Source organism: Carcharodon carcharias, chromosome 21, assembly GCF_017639515.1.
Source record: "Carcharodon carcharias isolate sCarCar2 chromosome 21, sCarCar2.pri, whole genome shotgun sequence".
Classification (NCBI taxonomy): Eukaryota; Metazoa; Chordata; class Chondrichthyes; order Lamniformes; family Lamnidae; genus Carcharodon; species Carcharodon carcharias.
In genome coordinates, this window is record NC_054487.1 from 69,631,614 (window position 1) to 69,650,721 (window position 19,108).

At 41.2% G+C, this 19,108-nt stretch overlaps 1 protein-coding gene across 3 annotated transcripts in view; it reads left to right on the plus strand.

Annotated features, from left to right (window-relative positions):
* The window catches only part of ptprb (protein tyrosine phosphatase receptor type b), a 103,657-nt gene that overhangs the window by 79,477 nt on the left and 5,072 nt on the right, over nucleotides 1–19,108 (plus strand). For all 3 annotated transcript variants that reach the window (XM_041216117.1, XM_041216118.1, XM_041216119.1), the window contains 13 exons: nucleotides 5,302–5,451; nucleotides 8,812–9,055; nucleotides 9,161–9,255; nucleotides 9,424–9,529; nucleotides 10,996–11,070; nucleotides 11,180–11,197; nucleotides 11,293–11,374; nucleotides 11,504–11,594; nucleotides 12,450–12,526; nucleotides 12,655–12,789; nucleotides 13,580–13,702; nucleotides 13,955–14,118; nucleotides 15,960–16,095. In XM_041216117.1, coding sequence (XP_041072051.1) covers nucleotides 5,302–5,451; nucleotides 8,812–9,055; nucleotides 9,161–9,255; nucleotides 9,424–9,529; nucleotides 10,996–11,070; nucleotides 11,180–11,197; nucleotides 11,293–11,374; nucleotides 11,504–11,594; nucleotides 12,450–12,526; nucleotides 12,655–12,789; nucleotides 13,580–13,702; nucleotides 13,955–14,118; nucleotides 15,960–16,095 — 1,496 coding nt within the window. The remainder of the gene's footprint in view (nucleotides 1–5,301; nucleotides 5,452–8,811; nucleotides 9,056–9,160; nucleotides 9,256–9,423; nucleotides 9,530–10,995; nucleotides 11,071–11,179; nucleotides 11,198–11,292; nucleotides 11,375–11,503; nucleotides 11,595–12,449; nucleotides 12,527–12,654; nucleotides 12,790–13,579; nucleotides 13,703–13,954; nucleotides 14,119–15,959; nucleotides 16,096–19,108) is intronic.

Below are 19,108 nucleotides of genomic sequence, written 5' to 3' on the forward strand. Positions count from 1 at the left end.
CAACTCTTCACTTTCGAAAATCAAGCCAATGAATTCCCACAAAAATCAGTCCAGCTCGAACTGCCTCAACAACTGCTCACCTCCCAATGGTTCAATCTCTCCTCCTGAGACTGCGTTTCACAGGATTCACAAAGCTGCACTCCTGCCTCTAATTACCAGCACAATTCCAACTCCTTTTCGGACCACTAGCTTCACTAAGCTGGCACTGCCCCTGTGTTTCTCTGAACTCCAGTCTCCTGGCTGCACCAAGCTATAAATGGATCCCAGGGCTTCTTCTGAACCCTAACCCTCTCCAGGACAGAACCAGTGACCTCCTCATCTCCCCAGGATTTCTCTGAGCCCTAACTGCCTGGAGCCTGCTACCAGCTCCCAGCTTCTCAGTATCCTCTTCCCAGGCTGTAGAACACTCAGATAAATTGAAGCCAGAGAACCCTCTAAAGCTCCACACATCTCTATGATGACATAACTTTTCAGTGTTCACTGTGTAAACTAATTTAGCTCTAATTCCCAAGCAAAACATCTCTGTGGACTGACTACACTTCTTTGCAAGCAGCGTGGACACCACATCTCAAGCTCGCCAGCTAAGTAAACCCACCTGCTATTTTATGGCTCTTACCTTTCTAGCTGTTAACCCCTTAAGTCAACATGGCCCCAACCTTTTAAGTGTAATAGACTCCAAGCTGCTTTAGTTGCATTTTTCCCATTTTTCTACAGTTAAACTTTAATCTTCCCAGAGTTAAAAATTACTTCTAAAATATTAACATGAACCAGGAACTAGCTCTTCATCATGGACAAAATTTTGCTGTTGGCGGGCTGGCTCAGCAGGGATGGCAGGGGCAGTTGGGAAGCCGATTTCCAAAAGCAATCGGCATCACATCATGATTTCACGCTGGCAGACCAATTAAGGCCCACCCAGCGTGAAACGGGAATGGCAGTGCTCAGCCTTGCCGTGCGAGGTGTGGGGGGAGGAGGACAAGCGGGTAGAGCTTGAACAACTAAGCACTTCGTAATTTCCCTGAGGCCTCAGGGAGATGGAGAGATATAAAAAAAAAATAAAGAAAATAAAACTGTAATAAAACATGTCCCCTCATGTAATTCTGTCACATGGGTAAGGACATGTTATTATGTCAATTGCAAATCTTTTATTTTATTTTTATTTGCTTTTGGAGGTTTACAAAAAAATGCAAAGGTCGCTTGGCCTTTTCACCTGTTAGGTTGGATGGGCAATGAAAAATTTTGCTTAATTGATCATTTAATGGCCTTAACAGGCCTTTTAATTTAACTATCACACGACTGCTGACGTGGGCACGTTCGGCCAACATAAATGCGCGTCATTTCCCACTCGAGCGGGTCAGGCACGCGCCAGCCTGCTGAGTGAAAATTTCTGCGTAAGTTTGAGGTAGTTTGTTATATATTATTTGACAACCTTTTTAAATACATATCAACTGAGCAAAGAAACACTGGGTGAAAGGATGAAAATGGGCTTCCTCTTGAAAAACAAGTGACTGGTTAGGTTAATTAAACTATGTGGATTATATTTATTTCCATAATCCAACAACTAGAACCAACTTTAATTCAGTGCAGGTGGATGTGTTTTGAATGAGTCACAATCTTACTCAAAGAGTTTGTTGGTATATTGAAAACTAAATTGAATATTTATGTATTGATTTTCCAACTCCAGTATGTTTATCAATCTCAGGCTAAATTATCAGGAGGTCCTAATTTTTTTTATATACATGCTACAATTTCGGTTCATACCTAGCCTAGGACCAAGCTTCCAGGGCAAAAGCTTAATTCCAACTCTAAGGGCTGGAGTTTCAAGGAGGAGGCATGAAGGCCAAGTCTAGGAACATCCCGACCCAACAGACAACCATACTTTCGTTCTGGGGAGGCAGGCCCTCTGCCCTAGAGGTAGGCCCAAGGTGACAAAACACGGTGAATAGATGGCTAGGTGGCAGGCTAGAATGCCTGCCTCTTTCTATTGGGACAGTGGCCCAGTTTTAAAGATCAATGTCAGCCCCTCAGACCCTCATTCCTCACGCCAGCCCACCCACTCCCTATGCTACTTCATGCCTGCACGGTACCTCCATGCCCCTAACACTCCTGTGCCATATCCATGCCCACATACCTCTGATGCCACCTCCATCTCCCAATACCCCAGTGCCATCACTATGCTGCCCATGCCCCCTCCATGTCCCTGTGTATCCTTCAACTACTCACCCAGTATCCACTGTAGGCAGACATCAGGATATCTTTGAAATAGACATGAAGAAACATCAAACAATCTAATAGAGCTACCATATTCAAAGGCACTTCATACTGAAAAGGACTCTCATCCATAAAACCTATTCAAAAATGTAAATCCCCTCAAGTGGTAAATATGTTATAAAACAAACAAACATTTATCCACTTACAACATCAAAGACAGATAATCCTTTAGTAATCTCTTTAAACTGTCATTCAAAAATGTCAACGCAGTCCCTGTGCTGCAATAAGGGGGTTCTGAACATTTTGAAACTCAGCCAAGCATTCATAACAGCCCCAGCTACCAAAAAAATTCTGGGAAATGTCAACAATGGAGTCCATTGAAACACATACACCAGATGGTCTTTTTTTTAAGCTGCAGTTGCTGTTTCATTTCCATTTCAAAGCAGATTACCTATCAATCAATTGACTATGGTGGATGCTTAGATTTTTTTAAATGTTCAAAAGCAGGGCAATTTTTTTGAAAGCTTACATCTCAGTCCAAAACTTACAAGACTATTTCCAGCACTTTTTCTACAGTTTTGAATGTGTTATGGCAATTTTTCCATTGGAACAAGTTCTATAATGCATGCCAACACTTATGTAATTATAATCAAGTTACCTTTGCGCTACATAGCCCTATAATCAATCAAGGCAGTTAAAATATATCCAACTTACAATGCAGCATCTTACCATTGAAATGGAAAGAATTTTTTTTTGTACTTCAAAGTCGGTCAATGAAAGAATTCCAGGAAGAGATTACTATTTTTTTTGGTTCCCCACTTGGGACTAGGGCTCCCCTGTGGTCCACAACTTCTCTGATGTGCCCTGAACCATGTCTCCTGCCAAAACAGGCCCTACTCCATGAAAATAGCAGGTGGCTTTGAAATAATCACCCCTGCAATGGAGTCAGCAAGAGCAGGATTGCTGAGTGTGGACTTGTGCATCGTATATATTTTCATCATCTAACTTGCTACCTGCATCTTTATCCAAGGACCATAAAAATCCCATATAATGGGAATGGGTTTGGGAATCCTAGAATTGGTTCCCACCTGGCATTTCTAATCCCCCCTGCCTCCTTTCGGACATGGGCGGAGGCATGAAAATTCGAGCACCACCTGCCCCACATGTGGCAAAGTCTGCAGATCACACATTGGACTGATCAGCCACCTCAGAACCCATTGAGCTAGAGTGGGAGCAAATCATCCTTGAAATCAAAGGAAATCTAAGAAGCAGAATTGGATGAGTGTTTGTTTTTATGATAGATTGACCATTTGAGGGGATTTGCATTTTTTTGAATGGGTTTTTATGGATAAGAGCTTTTTTTTAGTATGAAGCAGCTTTGAACATTAGAATAGCTCTTTAAATTGTTAGATGTTTATTTTAATGCCCATTTCAAAGATATCCTGAGGTCTGCCCATTGTGGATGCTGGGTGAGTGGCTATGTAGGATGCATGAGGGGGGGCATGGAGACTGTGGGCAGCATGGAGGTGGCATGGGAGAATGAGGGCATAGAGGTTTCATGGGCGTATTGGGGGAATGGAGGTGGCTTGGGTGTGGGTGGGAGTGAGGGGTGAGGGTTTGAGCTCCTGAAATTCATCATTAAAACTGGTCTGATGTCCCAACATCTGCCCACCTCCATTGTCACCCCGGGCCTACATCTGAAAGTGGTTGGGCCCTACTCCATCCCACCTCCACCTTCCCAGAATGAAAATATGGTGTACGCTCTTTTAAAGGATACAAGTCTGTCGAGTCAGAAAGCTCCCTGACTCTGTAGAGAAAGGGTAAACATTAAATATGTAAATACACAGTCTACATCATCAGTGCTATAAGATCGCATGACCAACAGAGCATGGAGAGAGAGAGTTCTATGTATAGCCTTGTGCTGAGTCTATCTTGTAAGTAGCTAGCATAATGTCCAATAAACGATAGAATTTGCTAACAGTATTGCCTCCAGCCTTATCTGTAAGTCCAGACCCATGACTAGCAGATCTAAGACCAAAAATAACTATAACAGAGACTTGACCTTTCCTCCACCTCCACGAAAATCCAGCCCTTGATTATCTAGTCTGCTGTTACTGGGCCTCGTATTTCAACTCTTACATTGCTTCATCCCCTTAAAAAAAAACTGTAATCCTGCACATTGCTGCTTTCCCTTGCCCAACGCATAACACCATGATTTATCAACCATTTATTAAAATATTATATATGTAATCATTAATAATTGTCCTATTTAGAATAACTCATTTTGCTTGAAATTCTACACTGAAGTACCTGTGATATTTCCAGTGAAGAGCTTAAATGAGTTTAATAAAAAGGATTCTCACATATCGTAGAATACATGTGATGACTTCCCTCAAGGATACATTTCAATTGCTTTCATTTAAAACTGTAAGCAGCAGTGCATTCACTGTTACTTGTGAGAAGTTCAACAGTGGAGCCTTTCAATTGTACAGTTAATCTTTCCTTTAACATATCTCAATTCGTGGTGCTTAATATCTTTTTTCCCCAAACCCCTCCCCCCACAGGGCCAGTCTGTAATTGTTCTTATGTTTTGCTTTCAGAGAGCGCTGACCCTTGTTCTGCTATTAACACATTCTGTTTTCTGACCTTTATGCCACTATTAGCACCTGCCTCAGTCTTTAACACTATCATTACCACTCCCTTTGTCTTGTGTCCGTAACATCTTTGTTAAACCTCTCCTGAGTTCCCGCCTATCCCTGACCTTCTAATTTGCTCCACCCCCTCTCTTCAACAGTATAAAACAGATCACATTTCTACCTCACTTCAGCTCTGCAGGAGAGTCATATAGACTTGAAACGTTAACTCAGTTTCTCTCTCCACAGATGCTGCCAGACCTGCTGAGACTTTCCAGCATTTCCTGTTTTTATTTCAGATTTCCAGCATCTGTGGTATTTTGCTTTTATTTGCTTAATATCTCTAATAATTTAACGAGCAACACATGACAAAGCAGCATGGCATCACAGTTGCTCAGCATTATTTGGTTTGTACATAAAGCTTACAACAAAGGTTAACTAAATATATTTTTTCCCTCAGGTCCACCTCCTCCACCTTCACATATCCGAGTTGATGACAAAGCAGTTGTTATTACCAAATCCACCATACATTTCAATTTTAATTGTAGTTGGTTCAGTGATGTCAATGGAGCCATAAAGTACTTCACTGTCATAGTGTATGAATCGGAAGGTAAGTATTATTTGACATGATTTGTGCTGTTAACTAATACTAGTGAACATTTACATAACTCCGAAAAAGACATGAGCCAATTCTACAAACAGGCACTCTAGACTAGGACTCTAGTTCACTAGGAGAATAGATCAGAAGATCACCAGCTCACCCCAGATAATTTTACACCCAAAACTTTTTTTTATTTGTTCATGGGATGTGGGCATCGCTGCCTAGGCCAGCATTTATTGCCCCTCCCTAATTGCCCTTGTTCGGAGAGCATTTAAGAGTCAACCACATTGCTGTGGCCTGGAGTCACATGTAGGCCAGATCAGGCCAGGGAAGGGTGGCAGATTTCCTTCCCTAAAGCACATTAGTGAACCAGATGGGTTTTTGTGACAATCAGCAATGGTTTCATGGTCATCATCAGACTTTCAATTTTTATTGAATTCAAATTGCACCATCTGCCATGGTAGGATTCAAAGCTGGGTCCCCAGAGCATTACCCTGGGATTCTAGACAATACCCCTATGGCACCGCCTCCCCCAACTATGGCGAATGTTGTCCTTTTAGTGTGAGGACTGCATTAACAGCATGGGGCAGGCATGATACCACAAGCCTGGTCTTTTCCTGCCCGCTAATGTTCATATGTTTTCTGCCTATTGATCATGACTGAGGATCAAAAAGTTTCATAGGTTAAGTTTGGCAGGGAGGGCAGAAGTAAACATAATTAAGGTATCTCAACTGCATTTGAATGTTAAATTCTAGTATTATTATGGGTGTTGCGTGTATTTTAACAACAACGACAAGATGCATTTAGTTAGCACCTTTATTGTAATAAAACCCAGGGCACTTCACAGAGACATTATAAAACAGAAATGACACTGAGCCACCTAAGGAGGTATCAGGGCAGATGACCAAAAGGCTTGGTCAAAGATGTAGGTTTTAGGGAGTGTCTTAAAGGAGGAAAGTGAGGTAGAGAGATGGAGAGAGTTCGGGAGGGAATTCCAGAGATTTGGGCTTAAGCAACTGAAGGTATGGCACCATTGGTGGGAATAATTAAAACTGGATGTTTGAGTGGCCAAAATTAGAGGAGCCCAGATATCTCCGAGGGTTGTAGGGCTGGAGGGAAAGGGAAGGGCAAGGTAAAGGAGGGATTTGAAAACAAGGATGAGAATTTTAAGAATGAGGTGTTGTTTGACCAGAAGCCAGGGTGATGGGTGAACAGTATTTGTTTTGATTTAGAAGACAGGCAGCCGAGTTTTGCATCACCTCAAGTCTACGGAGGGTAGAATGTGGGAGACCAGCAAGTAGCACGTTAGAATAGTCAAGTCTAAATGTAACAAAGACATGGATGATGGTTTCAGAGCAAAAACATGTGGAGGCAGGGTGGAGACTGGTGCGAATATGTGGTTGATAGCCCACCTCAGGGTCAGATACGATACCAAGGTTGAGAATAGTCTGGTTCAGTCCCAGGCAGCTGCCAAGAGGAGGGATGGAACTGGTGATAAGGGAGCAGAGTTTTTGGCGGGGACCGGACAAATGGGTTGAGTCTTCCCAGTACATAATTAAAGAGAGATTACTTTGAATTTGGATTGTTTTAAGTTAGATATTTTTCCAACCATGACATACTCATATCCATTAAGTCTCTAGTAACACAGTTCAGCTACCATTGCGACTTCCCCCAACCCACAACCTGCCCCCAACCCCCCAACTCACCCCTGCCACATAAACCCCTCTTCCACCAAACTTGAAAAAAATTATGCATTAGCTGCTACAATTAGAAAATTAGGTAAACCTGAGCCAAACGATAATACAATCTGACTGAAACAAAAATAAAAATATCTGGAAAATCTCAGAGGTCTGACAGCATCTGCGAACAGGATCACAGTTAACATTTCGAGTCTGTATGACTCTTCAACAGAACAAAGGAAAAATAGAAAAGAGGTGAAATATAAGCTGGTTTAAGAGGGGTTGGGGGACAGGTAGAGCTGGGTTAGTGATAGGTGGAGATAGCCAAAAGATGTCAGACAAAAGGACAAAGAGATGTTGACGGTGGTGATATTAGCTAAGAAATGTGCTAATAGGTGACATTAAGGTTAGAAAGCAGGACAAGCAAGGTACAGATAGCCCTAGTGGGGGTGGGGTGGGGGGAAGGGATCGAAATAGGCTAAAAGGTAGAGATAAAACAATGGATGGAAATACATTTAAAAATAATGGAAATAGGTGGGAAAAGAAAAATCTATATAAATTGTTGGAAAAAAGGGGGATCGGAAAGGGGGTGGGGTTGGAGGAGAGAGTTCATGATCTAAAAGTTGTTGAACTCAATATTCAGTCCAGAAGGCTGTAAAGCTACCAATCTAACTGGTTTTGATTTACAGCTTTGGATTGTCTATTTTGTTTTATCCTTGTCCAACCCATCATTCTTGCTCGACTGACTTTCTCCCTCTCTCTAAAAAATCAGGAGGGATCTAAAACAGTGGCATGCCCACATTACACTATTGCACAAAGTGAATATCTGCTCCAGAGAATCACAAAATGTTGCAAGTAAAGACATTTTTTCTAAATTCCCTTTGAATTCTTGTCACGATTATCTTAAATTCTCTGCCTGTGCTCCACCAGAAACAATCTGTTACCTTCTCACAATTTTCATGCTCTTTGAAACCAATATCAATTCCCATCTTAGCTTCCCAGCATTGCCTTCTCAGGAAGGATAATAATACAAACATAAAGTCCTACACTTTTCATGCCTACATTCTTAGGATTATGAAAACCCAGCCTAGTGACTTGTGAAATTTTTGAACATTCTGGAATCTCCGAAGCCAGTTTCATCAAAAAAGCTGAAAGGATTATTTTCTAATGTCATTTTTTGTAGTCTTGGTTACAACTTTAAAAATAAATAGAAATTTAATTCCATTTACCAATGATTGAAAAAAAAATTGTCTATCCATCCTCCCAGTTATTTAATGTAAATAGGAATAAGGAACTGCAGACATACAGTACTAATGACAACTGAAAATGCAAATTCCCTTTTGGAAACTGGGTTAGTGATTGTAGTATAATATGTGTGTTTGTATGGGTTGTGCATTGTAGGGCTGCTGCATATTTAAGCAAAGGGAATCATGCAGTAATATTGGAACACAAATGGACCTAGTTAGGACATCACTACGAAAAAAATGTGTTGAACGATGTAGAAAACCAAAATAAGGTTGCATATTTGGAACAAAAAAAGCAAGTGCCGGAAACACATAGCAAGCCAATCGGGGTCAAAAAGAAGTTAATGTTTTGGACTGTCCCCTTCACCAGGGCTGTACATATAAGGGTTTTACTGAAGTGATGTAATGTACTTTATTTCAATACGTCTAATTTGTTCTGTTTTTAGGTATAGAAAATATGAAGCCAGAAAAACAGCACCCCTTGCCATCTTACCTGGAATACAAAAGGAACAACTCGGTCCGAAACTATCAAACAAATTATTTTTCAAGCAAATGTGCAGAAAATCCTGACGGCACGTTGCAAACATTTAAAATAAAAATCGGGGCGCAGATGGATAGGCTGGGAGGGAAATGTGAGAAGGATCAGGAAGCATTCTGCGATGGGCCTTTAAAATCTAGAACGTCGTACAGGTCAGACCTCTAAGAAGAATTGGCTGCTTGCTTCATTTTCTGACAAAGTTTTTGTTCTGAAAATTTTACAACTGTGCAAAACTAATGCATGGATTATTCTTTTAGAATCAGTGTTCGTGCCTTCACTCAGCTATTTGATGATATGAGCAATCCCCTGTTTTCAGACACCTATTTCTCCTTGCCTATAACTACAGAGGCAGGTAGGTGCTTGCTTGTGCAAACCACTGTAAACATCTTAGAGGGGCAAACCTTGTAACCTTATCTCCTGTAAAGTCAGCAGATCCCCAATAGATATTCAATACATATTGAAATGGATTTTAACCTGCATGTAGCAAAGTGGTTAACAACTTTTTGTGTCCTGTCTTTAGAGCCTCTCTTGGGCGTCATCGAAGGAGCAAGTGCTGGTGTGTTCCTGATTGTTGTCCTCATTTCTGTCATGGCTATAATTGTTTGCAGGAGAAAAGTGAAGCCAACGTGAGTATTTTGGCAGTTTTCTGACAAAGTTGGTATTTCAAATTGATCTACTTGAAACTCTGAAGCTCCTTGTGCCTCGAACTAGGCCATGAAAATCCTTGGTGCTGGCCCCGGCTCTGCCACCATCACATTGCCGTTCATGCAGTGGAAACCTGATTACCAGAGATTCCGCTGCACTGTTGGCAAAGTAGTGACATGAGAGTCAGAGCAGCCATGAGGAACCTCCTGGCTGTAGTCGACTGCAGCATGATAGGATTCAGCAGTATAAATGTTAATCTCTAATGCTTTCTTTGCACATCATGCATCAGGAGCACCAAAGGAAAAAGCTTACTCCACTGACATTCACTCCGTGGTTACAGTATCTTAGGTGATTGACTTTTGTTTCATTACTGCAGCTGGGTTAAATTTGAACACTATTTTCTTGGAGCTGCTCCCAATCCACTGCCATAACTTTCTTGGAGCTGCAGTCTGTTTAGATGTGTAAGGGTGGCCTCCAGCACCTTTCCCCAAAAGTTACAGCAGTCAAGCCAAGAGCACCTCCAAGAAAATGTCCAACCACTGGGTTTTAACACTTTTAACCTATTCTACCAAAATCTAACTGAAGTCATCTAGATTGTGCAGGCAGTTCACAATGTTAATCCAAGCACATTGCTCTCAACAGTGAGGGCTTCATTACCAAAGGAGGCAAGTTTAAAAATTACAAATAGGGGAATTGGATAGAAAGGTTATGTAGAAAGTTGTAGAATCATTAACCAAGAAAGATCATACATATAAGGAGGATAAATGCCTTCAAAAAACAATTGGATGACTTTTTGGTGGCAGAGTTGAAGAATATAAAGTGAAGCTGGAGAAGTGGGTTGATCTGCCAAGACAACAACTTATATTTACATAACATCTTTGACATAATAAGACATCCCAAAGAGTTTCACTGGAGCATTATACAACAAAGAATTACACTGACGAGCCACATAAGGAGATATTAGGTCAGATGAGCAAAAGCTTGGTCAAAGAGGTAGGTTTAGGGTGTGTCTTAAAGGAGGAAAGCGAGATGAAGTGTTGTTCAGAGGGAATTCCAGAGGTTGGGATCTGGGCAACTGAAGACACAGCCACTAATAAGGAGAATTAAAATTTGGGGATACACAAGAGGCCAGAATTAGAGGAGCACGGATATCTCGGAGGGTTGTGGGCCTGAAGAGGTTACAGAACTAGGGAGGAGTGAGACCAGAGAGATTTGGAAAAAAAGATGAGAATTTTAAAGTCGAGACGTTGATTGACTGGGTGCCAATGTATGCCAGTGAGCACAGGCGTGACAGGGGAATGGGATTTGGTGTGAGTTAACACATAGACAGCAGTTTTAGAGGCCTCAAGTTTAAAGACAGTAGAATGTGGGAGGCTTGTTGGGCTAATGCTATTCCTCCTATTTCCAAATATTCTTATCTTCTTGTTCAATCTATTTATGATTGTAGGGGTGTTGAATCTAGACCAGTGTCGAAGCCAAAAGACAGGCCATCATCTGTCAATGTCCCTCTTGTACAGGGAAGGTAAGAACTTTCTGAGCCAGAGCTTCACTGCAATAACTTTCTTTCTTCAAATCAAGAACTTTTGAAATAAAAATGCTCACTGGAACTTCTTTTTTCTTTTCTTTTTCAGGCAACCACCAAATTCCAGGTTTGTTCCAACATTATTTATCATGGACATGCGAATCTCAGCATACTTATTGAAATTATGTTTCTCATAAATCTACTCCACTAAATTTATTTCAGAGAAATTAAGGCAAGCCAGTTCGAAACTCAGTTTACCAAGCTACAAGCAGATTCCAGCTATCTCCTGTCTGAGGAGTATGAGGTGGGACAGCAGTTTTTATCTTTAGAAACATTATAAACATATTTACTTGATTTTGTGTGATGAGAGGTAACACTATTAATAAAAACTCCCTGACTGTATTATACTGAGTTATTGCTTTCTCTTCGAAAGGATTTAAAAGACATTGGAAGAAACCAGTCTTTTGACACAGCACTTTTACCCGAGAATAGAGGAAAAAATCGATACAACAATATTCTGCCTTGTAAGTGTAATGTTTCTCATGTCACCCACTGTTACAGATGAAGCATTTTGAAGCTAGAATTTAGTGTCAACCAAATAGAAATATTTTATAATTTGAGCTCTAGAGTGCTGATAGCATTACATGTTGACTGGCAAACTCAATGTACTTGTTTAACCATTTCATCACTGGATTTTTTTTTTAAGGTGCATAGGCTATGAGAGCAATCAAGATTTTGGGTTTTGGTGTAGAACTTGTTATCATTGGGAGAAACATATAGCAGGGCATCGAATCATTATCACCTAGAATCACGAAGAGGCCTAATTGGCAATTTAGTGATACAGTGGTTGACTTATTCAGAAATATGATGCTTGTAGTTTGCTATTATATCGTAGCAGTTGACTTATCTTGGATCTTGATTGTACAGTTTGCTTTAAAGTCTAGTCTAATACTCTTTTCCCTCAGCGTCAGCTTGGCTCAGTTGGTAGCACTCCTGCTTTTGGCTGGGCAATTTAGATCACAGGTGGGGGTACAATCCCAGAATAAGGAGTTGATCATTTAGGACTGAGTTAAGGGGAAATTTCTTCACTCGGGAGGGTTATGAATTTTTGGAATTCCTTACCACAGAGGATAGTGGATGTTCCATTATTGTGCATATTCAAGGCTGGGAGATAGATTTTGGTCTGCCGAATCAAATGATATGGGGAGTGGGTAGTAAAGTGAAGTTGAGAAGGAAAGCTCCATTTCGACACTTTAGGTTAAATTACCTTAACTTCTGTATATGCTAAACACCTTTGTCATTTTTAAAGTATAATCAATATTTAGGTACAAAACCATAGTTTGATATTTATTCATTGTTCTGTTACTGTTTGCTACTAGATGACTCGACAAGGGTGAAATTAACTTACGTCGATGATGACCCTTGTTCAGACTACATCAACGCCAGTTATATACCAGTAAGCTGGACTATTGTTTTCAGTATACATAGTTATTTTATAATGCTCAGTTGTTTTTTTGAATTTCAACATCATTCAGATTTTAATGTTTCAGTATGTATAAAGTAACCTGCCTTTGGGAAATTTAGGGATGCAACTTTCGAAGGGAATACATTGCCACTCAAGGCCCTCTACCTGGTACCAAAGATGACTTCTGGAAAATGGTTTGGGAACAAAATGTTCATAATATCGTGATGGTCACACAATGTGTAGAAAAGGGAAGGGTAAGCATTTGCCATTAGTATTCCTTTAAAAACATCTGCACTGTTTACAAATTATGTTATATGAATGTAGGCCGAGTACTGCCTTGCATGTCCAGTAAAACATGAAGGGTACAGTAATGTAGTGGTTATGTTATTGGACTGTTAATCCAGAGGACTAGACTAATAATTCACAAAACAGCAGTTCAGATCCCATCATGGGTGTTTGAAAATTTTAAGTTAATGAAAAAAACCTGGAAATAAAAAGGCCAGTATCTGTAAAAGTGACGTAAAGCTATGGGGATTATTCTAAAAATCCAACTGGTCCTTTCGGGAAGACTATCTGCTGTCCTTACTCAGCCCAGTCCATGTTTACTTCAGTTCCACACCAAGGTGATTGATTTGTGACTGCTGTCTGAAGTGGCCTAACTCCTGTTACTCAGTTGTATCAAAACAGAAGAAGGTTCACTGTCATTTTCTCAGTGCGACTCGGAATCTGCAATAAATACCAACCTTGCCAGAGGCATCCACATCCCGAGAATAAATTTTTCTAAAACTCATGGAGGTTTCACAACTTTCTGCTGTAACAGCCAAAAATTGATGGCAACCCAAGGCAAACAGCCTTAATAGCCGTTATCATCATTTGCCTGGGGTTTCTGTCAAAGTTAAGGCTGGACATGAAAAGAAGCCCAATGGAAACCCGGGGAGTTTTTTTTAAGAATCATTCATATGTTGAAATTGTAACTGCCTATTTGTTGGGTTGTGCAAACTTAAAATCCTGGTGACAGATTGCTTTATGTGTTTTCATGAACAGGTAAAATGCGATCATTACTGGCCCTTTGATCATGATGCTTTGTATTATGGAGATCTCATTGTCCAGATGCTGTCAGAATCAGTCCTACCCGAGTGGACAATTAGAGAGTTCAAAATATGCAATGTAAGAATCTGTAAATGTCTTTTAAGAATATTAGTCAATCAAATCCCTTTTATTTAAACGTTGCATCTCCAACTTTTTTGACTGTCAAATGTGAATGTATTTATGATTTCATTATAGAAAGCAGGCTTCCATGTTTCACCAACTTATCAATGTTCTATATTTTTTTACATTCAGCCAGTTTATCCACAGTATTTTGGGATGAAGGAGAACAAGCAACACCACCTATTTAAGATTGTTGTTCTTATTGTTTAGGAGGATCAACTTGACTGTGCTCGAATTGTTCGTCACTTCCACTACACTGTTTGGCCAGATCATGGCGTGCCAGAAACAGCACAATCTTTAATCCAGTTTGTGCGAACAGTGAGAGATTATATTAACAGAACACCCAACTCTGGACCCACAGTTATACATTGCAGGTACAAATTATTAGTGATTTTTTTCTTGTTCCAAAACTGAATGACTAACTGCAAAGATAGCTTATGAGGTGATGGGTGTGATTTTCAGCAGGCTGTATAGGTGCTAATGATCCTCTGAGGAGGTGAAGGCCAAAGAGAAACATCAGTTTCATCACCAGGAACAGCAGGAGGCTCATTACAGGGCTGATTTTTTTTGGTGCAAAAATATACTTTATTTATAAAATATCTAAAAGAACATTGCAAAACATTCCGACACAATCATTACAGAAAGTGCAATGATATTCAAATTTTCTACATTGATCATGTTGCTGCTTACCACTTAAAATATCTGATAGGGCTCACTGAGGAGGCTGTGTCTCAGTTTGGTGGCTAGCGCTTATCCTAATGCACTCCATTAACAGCGGCGAGCAGTTTGGAACCAAGCAAAGCATTGATGTAGGTTTCAAGCACTTAAAGGGATATCACCGTTTCAGGTTTAAATGCCGCTGAAGCACGTCAGGAGACTTTTAGGACACTTTTGGGAGACTTGGTCGAGACTTCACCAAAACACTATCAAAATTCATTTAGGAAATTCTCTGAGGATTTCACCTGTGCTGTTCCACTCTACCTCATTGGGCATCTTGTAGGAGTCACCAGGAGAAACTGAGAGCTTGATCATGGTCATCTTACTAGGGGTTGATCTTGGTCTACAGGAGGAATGGGAAGAAGAGATGAGGCCAAGAAGAGCAGCACCAGCTGCTGCAGGAGAGAGGGAGAGGCGAGTGAGATAACATGTCTCCTGCCTGTGGCGACAAGACATCCCTCCTCCTAGGGAACTCCTTCACCAAGGCCTCCAGCGCTGCTTCCAAGGACCTGTGTGCCCTCTCCCTCAGTCCCTGACCCACCCTGCAGCGTGCCATTGTGTGCCAGCCAGAGCACTCCACACCTTAGGCGAAAGCGGGTATGAGGATCCCACACATCCTGCTCCATAAAATTTTGTCTAATCATTAATTGAGTGCTAAACTTGCAAGTGTCTGATTTAGTACATCCAGGCAACTTCGAATTATAATAATCATCAATTAGGACCAAAATTATGTGCTAAATCCAGACTTTCAAACAGGTGTCCTTGATTAACACAGCAACCATGTAGTGCCTGGTTTCAGCTTTTTGCCAAAATTACCCCTGGTGGGTTTTAATGACAACCATGCAATAATTCAAACCACTCTTGATGGTTCAGTCAAGTTCTTTGTATTGTGAGAAAAATTGTGGCAGTGATGACTGCTATCTTTTTCACTCATATTACCACCATTGTAAATTGAATGCTTTAGTGATTAATTATTACTTATTCACAGATACCATTTTCTACACATTTTAAGTTAATATCTGGATGTCTGTTGGGAGTGGAACATTTTTCCAGCTTAAGCTTGTGGTGTTGGCCAACAAGCACTCCTAAATTGGACGTATCTCATCCAGCTGCAGGTTAAGGCCCCTTGACCGTCATCTCTCCAACGCTAGAGCTTAACCCTAACCTCAAACATGGCAGAAGAAGGAAAAGTTAGGTTATAACTTGACATAACCCCTATAGCACGAGTGTGAAGTTTCCAGTTCTTCTGATCTCCCTCATAATCAAGTTTTAAACAATTTTGTGCTGTGAGCTTGCACCAGTAGGAATTAGACAGAAATCAGCCAAATTCAATGCAAATAGTGAGGAGAGAGTTTTTACCCTGTTAGTTTGGACTGGATTTGAATTCAGAATCTCAAGATAAAGGACAATATGGTAATATCTCCTGATAGAACTATATTTTGTTCCATTTGTTTATTCCTTTGCTGTGTATTTTAGATTTTGCTTTGTTTTTACACAGTGCTGGAGTCGGTCGGACAGGCACATTTATCGCTTTAGACAGAATCCTTCAGCATTTGGAGAACAAAGATTCTGTGGACATTTATGGGACAGTTTATGACCTGAGGCTTCACAGGGTTCATATGGTGCAAACTGAGGTAATGGGAGTTGATAGCACTGTAACATAATTCTATCGTACGTGATTTAACTTTTGCAACATCTAAATGGACACTAGCATGTTGTTTTTTTTAATGCTCATCTCAGGTTATCTCGAGCGGACTGTCTTTATTGTGGGGGAGATCTCATAACCAGGCATCATGGCGAGGATTTTTGTTTATGGGCATGGCAGTCCTAAATGATGCAAATCTAACCAGACCGGCAATAATGACAGTAAAATTCACTTCTCCGGGATCAACTTATTTACATAATTATTCACATCTCCAAGTTCCAAATTCAAATGTGTGAAGGAGCACATTAACTCTGGATGCAGAAAATTTGAGCATAATTGGGAATTAATTACGAAGCGATATAATATGGAAATGAACCATCTTGCATTAGTTAGTCAGAGATTCACATATTTCTTGGTCCTTTTCCTGCTATTGCAGCAATGACCCTGGACACTTCTACTCTGACAATGGAGCTGCAAACATCCCCCTGCACCTTTCCTCAGTCACCTTTGATCTTCCCTTCTTCATCTTTGACACTTCCTTCCTCCTGTGACCCTCAAGTCACCCACCGTCACCCTTGGTCAACTGTTAACCTAGAGCTGCCACCCTTTCACCATCAAACCACCAGATGGGGTGGGAGGAGACCAGGGTTTGGTTGATACACAACAGTGGGTTCCCCATTGGCCCATAGTCATTAAGCCAGGAAAAGGGGCCAAATAGACTATGCTGACCAGATTCTTGCCTGCCTTCTCTTCACAACTCACTTCAGACAGGAGGGGTCTTATGCACTCCATGCTTTTTGATGCTGCGACAGAGGAGGATTTCTTAGAGTAGTACATTTTGAGGAAGTAACAAGCAAGTTGGATAAAGGGGAATCTGTAGATGTGGTACATTTGGATTTCAAAAAGGCATTTGATAAGGTGCCACATCAAAGGATACTACACCAAATAAGATTACATGGCACAGGGGGTAAGACATTAGCATGGATAAAGAATTGGTTAGCTAACAAGAAGCAGAGAGTAGGGATAAATGTGTCTTTTTTGGGTTGGCAAGCTGTAACTGGTGGAGTGTCACAGGGATCAGTGCTGGGTCATCTATTTTTTACAATTTACTTCAAAGACTTGGATGAAGGAACCGAATGTATGGTCGCTACATTTGGTGATGACATCAAGATAGGAAGGAAAGTAAGATTGTCAAGAGGAGGTAAAGAGTCTGCAAAGGGATATAGACGGGTTAAGCAAGTGGGCAAAAGTTTGGCAGATGGAGTATAAGGTGTGTAAACGTAAACTTGTCCACTTTGGCAGGAAGGATACAAAAGCAGTATCCGATTTAAATGGAGATTGCAAAATTCAGTGGTACAGAGAGATCTTGGGGGCCTGGTACATGAATCACAATAAGTTAGTATGCAGGTACAACAAGTGATTTGGAAGGCAAATGGAATGTTGGCATTTATTGCAAAGGGAAAGGAATATAGAAATAGGGAAGTTTTACTGCACCAGGGCCTTGATGAGGAATGCTGTGTACAGTTTGGTCTCCTTATTTAAAAAAATATATCATTGAATTAGAAGAAGCTCTGAGAAGTTTCAGTCGACACATTCCTGGGATGAGGAGCTTATTTTATGAAGAAAGGTTGAACAGGTTGGGCCTATACCCATTGAGGTTAGAAAAATGAGAGGTGATCTCATTGAAACATATAAGATCCTGAGGGGACTTGATAGGATAGATACCAAGAGATGTTTCCATTTGTGGGGGCATCTAGAACTAGGGGGCACAGTTTAAGAATAAGAAGTCTCCCTTTTAAGACAGAGTTGAGGAGAACTTTTTTTCTCTTAGAGAGCTGTTAGACTGTGGAATTCTCTTCCCCAGAAAGCAGTGTTGGCTGGATCATTGAATTTACTCAAGGCAGCGTTAGACAGACTTTTGATCGACAAGAGAGTCAAGGGTTATGGGTGCAGACAGGAAAGTGGAGTTGAGACCATACCAGATCAGCCATGACCTTGTTGAATTGTAGAGCAGACTCAAGGGGCTGAATGGCCTACACCTGCTCCTAAGCCTATGTTCCCACGTTCCCCATGATTTCTCTTAGGGTTGCCATGACCTGACCTCTCTCCCTCGGACAGGAACGCCCCAATCCCTGGACAACCACCACCCACCCTTTCATGGACAGCCACGCCCCAACCTTGGCAGTCACCACCTGAGCTCAATGCAACGCTTCAACCTCCAATGCCATGGTCCAACAAAATTCCCCAAGCAAGAAAAGCAGCTGCTACTCATTCCAAATCCACCAAGAAGAACACCTTACCTGATGCATGCCACCTTTAACCAGTCATGAATCTGAAAGTACGTGTTTCTCATTTGCTTTGCTGGCCGCCACGATTGCACATGGCCAGCAATTCCACCTCCAAGCGAAAGTCACACTCACTTATGGTGCTGCCATCAGCACACTCTGTTCAACAAGATTCTGCTGTGTGTGGGGGAATAAAATTTGATCTGATATTGCAATATCCAGAAAAAGACACAAAGGATTGTGCCGCATCCATTTTTCAACTGCAGAAATGAATGGTTGAAAGGTCCGATATGTTGTGAGGCATTGCGTTCCATGCTATGTATGTGTGCATGAAATATAGGGTTCCCTGAAAGAGGTGCTAGGCCCATTGCCTGTGCAAAATTGGAGGGGTGGGGTGAGGGCTTAACACCTATTTCAGGCCCATTCCCAAAATTAGTTGGCACCTGATTGCAGCCTGAGCCATGTATGGTGCACAGCTGGCTTTAAGAGGAATACTGATGGTGGCCACTAAAAAGCTACATAAAAATATTTTGTACTTACCTGAATGTGGAGCCATGAGCTGCACAATTAAAACTGGCTCCACATTAAAGCTGCAGGCCCCTGATAGCCAGTGCTTGTGCATGCCTCCCCCCACAACCCAGATTCACGGTTGCTCGTGTGCTGGAATCCCAACTGGATGAACCTCATCTTTTTCACAACCTATGCATTACCCCTCTG